Below are 9275 nucleotides of genomic sequence, written 5' to 3' on the forward strand. Positions count from 1 at the left end.
ACAGACACTGGCTGTCTCATAGACCCCTCCTACCCAGTAAAACGCAAGTCAGCGCTGTACTCCCTTTATGGATATTCAAATTTTACTGAATTGTTCTTCTGAACTTAAGGGCAAAGATATACATGAATGATAAAGAGCTGTCTGTGTGTATCTAAATAATACTGGTTGTCAGTGTATATCTAAATGTTAGTGGGTATCAGCGTATTTAAACATATTAATGTATTTTTGTATATCTAAATGTTAGGGGGTATCAGTGTATTTATATATTTTCATGACTTATTGTGTTATGTCAGAGCGATGGGTGGGCAGGAAGGGAGGACTCAGATGCGGAGTTCAGGAAACAAAAAAAGACTTTAATAGTCAAACCTCAAAAAAAGAAACTCAATCTGAAGTTCAAGGCGAGGAGGGAAAAACAGAGACAGTAACTTGGCCGCAACCTCCAGCCAGACTATCGCAAACAGAGGGCGCATCAACTACCATCCTGCCGGCTAACAATGCCCAACATTTGCCATAAACTTACCTAAAAGTCTAAAACTGCCATGACCCGACAAGTTGAGCTTCAATGGACACTGCAGCAGCCACACTATTGACGCTGCAATAGGAAGACACACGCTCCTCCATATACTATCAACCGGCCCCGCCACGTGATCAAAACAATGAGGATAATTGATCACAGCTTGTTGACAGACTGTGGTAATTCCAGTATTTAAAAGACGTAACCATTCTTGATAATCATAGTTATCATTTATTTAGTGCAACGTGACAGGACATCTTTACAGCGGGTTGTTTCAAAACTGAGCCGAGGGAATTAAATTTATCCAAAAGAGAAGGCCTGATCTTATCCACAATGCGAGGATAAGTATTACAACCATATCCAAAAGTCTCTATGCTGTGTACAATTCTAAATATCTTTCTACAATTAATGTTCATACAGAACAAACATGACTGGACAGCAAAGATCCTGGCAACAAGTCAAGATAAAATATAAAAACATTTTGCAGGCTGGTAAGTGCCTTAACAGAGGATGTTGCATGTGTACGGACTGTGGAAATCCTCTTTGGTGTAACACATTCTTCTGTGACCAGGGAAGGTAAGGAAGATGTGTGCCAAGGATTTCAGGGCCAAACACACACTTTGGACGGTATGTCAAATAGTGCCTTTATTTACAGTTTCGGCATCTCCCACGGCATATAAGAACAGGCCGCTTGCAAAAAAAGCGCAGTGCCACACAGACCATCTGTGGGATGGTGAGCGCAGGCTTCAGCACAAATAACGGTCGGTCCGTCTGGGACGACTAATACATCCCCCCAGTATTTCGACGTGATTATAATGCGTCGGACCTTCTTGTGGTCTGTGAAATATTGTCTGACATGAAAACGGTCTCATTCAATCAGTTTTAAACCAAACTGGTGAGAGCAATAGTGACAAGTGATGCATGTTAATAAAAATAAATCAGAACGCATTCAGAAAAGGAATAACTGTTAAACCCATTTGTTTCGGTTCAAAGCGGCAGCTGATATAACATATTTGTTTCTTTTATCAGCTGGACACGCTGTTAAAAAGAGAAGAGACTGACTGAAGAAAAAAAAATCTGTGCCTCTGACAGGATTCAAACCCAGGTCAACAGCAAAAAACTGTATTATTAAAAAACTATATATTGGGAACAAAAACTCACAATATTCACTGTGACCTATCACAGTCTTAAGGCTTATATTCAGTGATTTTCAGTCAATCAGATTAAAGGGCTAGAAGATAGACATCTAACTGTTGAAATTTTGCATTGACCTAATTCAATAGGTGGTGCTATACTTTTCAAACATCACTGCATGGGAATACTTATAGGCCTACACTAGCATCATGAATAAAAATTTTTAGCCAGAATTATCAATGTTCCTTGGAGTTATAACATTTTACATTTTCCAGGAAATCGTCCCAAATGGACCAAACTGAACGGAAGCTCACGCCCAGGTAGTTTTACGAAAACTTTTGATTTTAATAACTTTTGACCCCAAGGGGGTCAGGATCTAGTTGCATCTCGGAGGAGTTTGTAAATCAAAAAAACGATGGAAATTGCAAAAAAATACAGAGAATCACTATAGCGCCACCTAATGTTCACATATTCTGGGAAAATTTGGGGATGTTCTAAGACTCAATGAACTTGTCCTATAGATTTGGTGAGGACATGCCTTATACTTTTGAAGATATAGGTCTTTCATTTTTAAGCCACACCCCTTACAAACTTCATTGGTCCATAACTTTATTGAAAAATGAGATATCAACATTCTTTTAATACCTTTTGATGGCATTGAGCCAATGATCAGAATAGGACCAAACGTCTGGGAGGAGTTTGCAAAAACGTGTTTTTCACAAAATTCAAAATGGCGGAACAAATCAGTAGGTGCATTTGCATACCATGATTGACTTTTTTGTAGAGCACATCCAAAAGCACCAATCGGTAAAAGTGAGTTTTTGAATATGATAAAGTCCGCAAAAGTGCGATTGAAGTGGTGAAATAATAATAATAATTCTTAGACCATAGGGCTTCGTCCGACTTTCCTCTATGACTAGTCGTAGCAAGGACCTTAATAATTCCTTGAAATACAATGGGTTCTTCTTCAACTAGTCGCAGCGATGACCCTAAATATCTAAAATTGAACGATAGTTCATGAACTCGTTCATATTTTGGGCGAACGTGAACTGTACGTACTGTATAAAATGCCCGATGAACGTTACTGTGAACTCGTTCATTCTGGTGTCTGTGAACGGCACGTTCTTTCAGGTTAACATCGTTCAAATAGGGTGCCAGATTTCTATAGAAAACACACCGTAATAATTAGCGGAAAAAACACCCAATCTGGCAACACCAGCCACCAGTGTCGCACCGCCGCTTACGTCATCAAAGAAAAACGCTGTAGCTGCTGCTAGTGTGGAGTGAATGGACAGTAACATTAAAGCAACACAGGGGAAATGCTGTCCCCTCAATGCTAATGTAAAAGTGAAGTGGTTGGATAAGGATTCAAAATTGGATATGAAGATTAAATCTGATGCATAGCTTCAGTGTTAAAACTGATAAAATAATTGCTGTCTGTGGTTCTATATGGGCTGTGGCAATAATTTTGAAAAATAATAGCTTGCAGCAACATATGGAAAAAAAATCTGAACTAGTTGGAACTGTGAACTTAGTTCAAATATTTTGAATGGAACTAGTTCATTTTAAAATTTGTGAACTGAACTTTGAACTAGTTCATGTAGAAAGTGAACTTTCCCAACACTGTCTGGAGAGACCTGAAAATCTCTGTCCACCAACCTTCACCATCCAACCTGACAGAACTGGAAAGGATCTGCAAGGAAGAATGGCAGAGGATCCCCAGGTGTGAAAAACTTCATTCTCAAGAAGAAGCTGTCCTAGCTCGAAAGGGTGCTTCTACTCTATACTGAGCAAAGAGTCTGAATATTTATGACCATGTGATATTTAAGTTTTTCTATTTAATACATTTGCAAAAAATTCTACATTTCTGTTTTTTGCTCTCAAGATGAGTGTACATTAATGAGAAATAAAATGAACTTTTTGGATTTTAGTGAATGACTGCAATGAAACAAAGTGAAATGTTTAAAGAGGTCTGAATACTTTCTATATATATACAGTATATTTTCTATATATATACTTTATATAAATTTAACTAGGACTATATATATATATATATATACATACGTACAATGGATCAGGTAAGAAATGTACAGTCCAACATTTCTAAAGAAGAAGGAGAGGAAACAAGCTTGATAGTAAAATACTTAACAGTCAAGATCTGTATTAGCAAGACCAACTGACGTTTTGACGTCATCAAGTCAATTTACCCTAGAACGCTAGTCTGTTCTCGCTGTCTTAGGTATTGAGAAAGGGCGTACTTTCTCTATATTTCTCAATGACTTCAGTCAACTGATCAATCCAAGGATGTAGATTCCAGCCAACAGGATCCATACAAGTTTGGTGAAGTTTGACTGTAGTGGCGTTAACTCCATCCAATGTGGTATTAAGCTACTTTAAGGCAAATGGGAGAATGTTTCCGCACAGATTTTCTAGGCTACAAAACAATTCATTGTCCATTGCGCCGTATTTATTTTCGAACCGTTGATACATTTATTATGGTTACTTTGTCAAATTCATTACATTACACATAATGTAACATATACCACACGTGAGATAAGCCATATCAGACTCAGCCATTCAGGTTGAGACACATCAGGTAGAGAAAGGGTAAAAACTTTTGGCTTTTACATTCACACTCCCCTATGTGCATTCTTACATCAATGCTCTCCCTCGTGTTCAATGTCATAACTACCCCTATGGATTTACTTCCTGTTCAATAATACATAAGTGGTTAACTGGCAAACCTACATTGTATGCACACTAGTTTTTAACCATCAATCAACATACACCACGAGGACCTTAATTTGTCTGAGGACGATAAATATCTCCCATTGCTACTTTCCATCAATATGATGTGAATATGACTTAAAGAAATAAACTATCCCTTTGCATAATGAGCAAAGCACCTGCTTTGGAACATAATGTACTTTATGGCAGTCAAGATATGTCTATGCTGCACTTGTGTCCTTCTTTGTTCAATCTATTTATTACCAGTGTTCCAGCATACAATACAATTTTAGACAAAAATGCAGGTGCAACTTTTTGTCGGCATCTGTCCGTCCCTTCGTTGTAGTAATATGACTATGTACATGTTCAAAAAGACATCATAAAGAAAAGTTTTGATGAGATGAATAGGAAAGCCAACTGTGAGCCAGGACTTATCACCCATAATCATTGCTGGGTTTTTCTTCTTTTAAAAAAAATACTAAAAATATGAATGAGTCATTAGACTAAACGTTGTCTTCTTTGTCACCTTCATAGCTATCTTTCCACATAGCTGTGCCTCTTCATGGAAGTGTAACAGGCAGTTACACATATGCAGAGTCACCTGAATGGGTGTGCCCAAGATTGGGCATACTCATCCTGGGCCAGTCTTTGTTCCGGATCTCATAAATGGACTTCCTTCTAGCCTGAACTCCTCTGACAGCAGTTTTTATCTTGGTCCAGCCAAGATGATTGAGCTCTGCCAAGTTCAGCAGTACACAAATACCACTGACTGCAAACATGAAGACAAGAAACACTGTTTTCTCTGTCGGCCGAGAAACATAGCACTCTACATCTTTCATGCAAGGGTATCGATCACATTCATACACCCCAGGGACATAGAATCCATACAGGACGTATTGGCCCACTAGAAACCCTATCTCTAGTGCGTTTCTGAACACGACCTGGATAATGTAGAACCTGGAGATGCCCTCCTGCCTTCTCATCTTTGATTTAGTAGTTTGCATGGCTGAGTTGTGAATTTCCTTTACCTCAATGTAGTCTGGCTCTACCTCCTTGTTGGAGTTTTCTGTGTTCTGTAGGCCCCCGTTCACAATGGTATTCTTGATCTTCCGTCTGTTGTCTCGCCTCATAAAATCCATGCCTTTGTCCAAGGAGAGGAACACTGTGGAGTAGCGCCGGTCCTTCTGCTTGGTAGACTGGTGCACAGAGTAGGTGATGAAGCAGAGGATGGGGCAGCACACCATGATGGTCTGGAACACCCAGTACCTGATGTGGGAGATTGGGAACGCCTTGTCGTAGCATGCCTGGTTGCAGCCTGGCTGTAAGGTGTTACACACAAACATTGACTGCTCGTCGTTGTACACAGTCTCTCCCACAATGGCCACGATCAAAATCCGGAAGATCACGACGACGGTCAGCAGGATCCTGGGAAACAAATCAGCCACAGAAATATTTTCTCATTTAGAACAGTTTTGATATTTTAACACAAGAAAAAATATGTACTATAGACATTGAGTTGCAACCCATTAGCATGAGGCCTGACTACACTCTTCCCCCTGCCGACGCAGAGGTGGCATGTGATGGCGATCCACACGGCAATAAGCAAGCACTGGAAGCCAAATGCATGCTATATTAAATCTGTTGACTTTAATCATGCCCCACAGGCCAAATCAGAGACAATAAGAAGTATATACCTCTCCCTCTGACACTCACTGAAACCGCAAATTATTCGGCGGATTTAACATGTTTACATGGGCCCTCGAAATAAAAGGCAAGGTAGTAACACAGTGCACTACCGTTTGGGGATTCTGTTTTGCACAAAAAATGCAAGTGGCAATAGATTCACGAACCGGTTTGGAACCACCATTTTGTTGGCACTTCATCAATAGCACACATGAGTATAAGGCACAAATTCTGTCACATAATAGTTAATTGGTGAACATGGGGATATCAGTCTGAAAAAACAAACATTAGTATTTTTGTTTTTAATTGTTGAGTGCAGGATATTCAAATCAAGCTGCACTTCAAAGTGCAATGTGTAAAAAAAGATTCGGGAGTCCAGACTAATGCGACGTTCACACCGAACGGAAATGTGTCGCATCGCCTCAAACGCGCAGCAGGACTCATTTGTGGTCAATTCGCGTGCAACACGTATTTCCGCCCGACGCGTGGTTTATAACCCTGAAACAGTTAAACTTTCCGCCATTGATTTTCCTCCGCATCAACCCTGGAAGACTTATGGCGCGTTTCCACCGAGCGGTAAGGTACGGGTCGGGTCGGTACCCTTTAATTTGTGTCTCCACTGCCAAAAGTTGAGAAAAGTACCAAAAATCCGAACCGTAGGCCTACCGTACCACTTTTTGGGTACCCTTCCGTTGGGGAACCTGGCACAGTTGTTTGGTACTAAAGGGTGGAGCTAGACTCACTGCAGAACGTTGATTGGTTGAAAGAGTGTCTTCATTTGCGCGTGCCGCAAGGGGGAAGACAACACACGAGGCGCTATTTTTAAACTACAACACCGTCGCAACAATGTCGTTTCGCCAACTTCGACTTCGCAAACTCGACGTGATTTCCGGCGAAGTTGCAGAGAAACGGGCTGCTCGATCGCAGATTTGTGTCCTTCCAGCGTCATCGCGCCTGTGCATAGACTTTGTATGTAATCCTGTCGCGCGAAACGCAGACGCGGTGTGAATGTACCATAAAGCCTAATCCCAATCTTTTCCCTTAACCCTGAACCCTCAGGAACTTAACTGATGTCACCTGGTAACTGGTTGAGTGTGAGAGTCTGTGAGGGCTTGAAATGGTGCAAATATGAATGGGACAGCTGGAGTATGTCACCATCACAGCGTTGAAAAATGATTCATAATTGAGGCTATTTATTTAAGTTTTACTCTCTGATTTTAACGTCTTTCAGACTCTTTACTCATAAAATGTGAGGTCATTTGAAATGTGTTTTAAGTGTTTTTGTCAAAATTCTTTAATGAGTAGATCAATAAATATTGTCTGAATTCATGTGTTTTCATGTCTATGATACAGTGTTCAAAGAGGCTTGGGTTAGATAGGTGACATCATGAGTGATTGATATAATAAGTAATATATGATGCAGTAATTATGGAGGCTACAGTAAGAAGTTAGTGCTTAACCTCACAGTATTTCATGTCTATGATACAGTGTTCAACAAGGCTACAGTAAGATATCTGACATCATTAGTGATTTACATAGCATGTATTATATGGTAGTCATCATTGATGCAGTTAGATAGGTGAACTCTTACGATACATGTAAGAAAAATTAAATAAAATATTTAATATGGTCGTAGTCTCCTCACATGTCCTTTTAATAAAAGCATTGTTACTTTAAATGCACAATGACAGACAACAATAATGCACACTGTGGATACAGTTCAATTGAAACATTAAGTTATGAGTCAAAAATCTTAGATTTCTATTACGGAAATGTTTCACTTTACTTTATGCTATATATCTTTATTTTAGAGGTTTACAAAGAAACAACGTTCACGTTAGTAAGTTTACAGCCAATATTAAAAAACACATTAACAACAGCTTTAAACATAAAAATAGACGTTGAAGAAACGTTATAAATCGAGATAAATCACTATCTGACACAGTGCTCCTAGCGGCAAATGGTACAGAGGAGGGATCACAGTGAAAACCTCCTGTGCAACAACCATCCAGGATTGACCGGCTCAAACTAGTTTTCAAGGGCATGAGGAGATTATAAAGACTTTCAGAGTCGGACAGCAGACAGACTCTTCAAGGGAAGAGTCTCCAGGTGCACCTGCGTGGAATTGCTCAATGTATCTTTTTCTCTTCTAAATAAATGTTAAACTTTTTTGACTTGATTAATTGTGACGTGTCGGATTCTTCTCATCAACCAACTTGGAGAGATTGAAAATCCCAACAGTCACAACACACTGTGATCCATTCCAAGGTTTTGTTGACTTGTGTTTTCTTAAAATGTAATTTTCCATTTATAAAAATATCTTGCAATAAAAAAATATCCAACAGAAACAAGCGTTATTTGTTAACACGTATGAAAGAATGTGTGTTTGTTTACATTCATACATTCCTTCATTTTAATTAGTATTTAATAACCACACATTATAAATCTCAACCCTTTTTGAAAGAATGCGTTTGAATTATGACCATGGTTACCACAGGCAGACAATCAATTTGTAGGATTGTGTTATTTTGAGTGCAAGGAAAGCAGATCCTGGCAGATATTTGGCCCTTGAGCTGTGTGGGAGCTGTCTGGTGCTGAAAAAACAGCATTCTGTAATTATAAATCTCTGCCCATGTTCAACACTATCCTCAAAGATGAAAGATCAGGCTTCCTTTCATGTGCTCTTATGCGTGTAACAGACAGTTATGCATATGCAGTGTCCCTTGAATGGGACACTCCAACGTGACTCTAAAACTCCTCCCTTTTCAAGAGAAGAAGATATGTTCCTTTCTTTCTTTTCCCCCAACACTTACCTTCCGATCATTGTAGAATGTTGTTGGACAGCCGCCTCCAAGAGGCGCTCCAATATGGTCCACTCCCCCATTTTTGCTCATTCAAAGCACAATCAGACTCTGTTAAAAATAATGATAGAAAAAAACCAGGATCTTATTAATCCCCCCATATGTGTCCGAGACCTCAGACAATCTCCAGTCAAAGCACGAATGTGTCTTTTTTGGTATATGTGTCCATGTGCTACTCTATGGGCTGTCACAGCTCTGCTGTCCTTACGCCAGGGGCTGATTAGTAGAGAGAACTGCTAAGCGTCTGTGTTGTACAATGAAAGAGGTTGTGTGGGACCGACTGGACTCCACGCTAATCCAGCTTTAAGTAGACTTCTTTACATAATACGATTGGTTAGAGAGGCCAGGAAAGAACG

At 39.7% G+C, this 9275-nt stretch overlaps 1 protein-coding gene across 1 annotated transcript; it reads right to left on the bottom strand.

The window, feature by feature from the left end:
- Positions 1-4831: 4831 nt before the first annotated feature.
- gjd2b (gap junction protein delta 2b) lies at positions 4832-9020 on the bottom strand. The gene is made up of 2 exons (XM_037449662.2): positions 8872-9020; positions 4832-5800 (listed from the first exon to the last, which is right to left on the bottom strand). The coding sequence occupies exons 1-2, from the start codon at positions 8940-8942 to the stop codon at positions 4957-4959; spliced, it is 915 nt and encodes a 304-aa protein (XP_037305559.1). The 5' UTR covers positions 8943-9020; the 3' UTR covers positions 4832-4956.
- Positions 9021-9275: the final 255 nt, after the last annotated feature.

The sequence above is a fragment of the Pungitius pungitius genome, chromosome 20 (genome assembly GCF_949316345.1).
Source record: "Pungitius pungitius chromosome 20, fPunPun2.1, whole genome shotgun sequence".
Lineage (NCBI taxonomy): Eukaryota > Metazoa > Chordata > Actinopteri > Perciformes > Gasterosteidae > Pungitius > Pungitius pungitius.

What these genes read in the sequence shown, in the direction of transcription:
- gjd2b (XM_037449662.2), bottom strand. Translation starts at nt 8,942, where the DNA reads ATGGGGGAGTGGACCATATTGGAGCGCCTCTTGGAGGCGGCTGTCCAA. An exon ending in CATTCTACAATGATCGGAAG is followed by an intron (nt 5,801 to 8,871) that starts GTAAGTGTTGGG and finishes TTTGTTTCCCAG; the next exon opens with GATCCTGCTGACCGTCGTCG.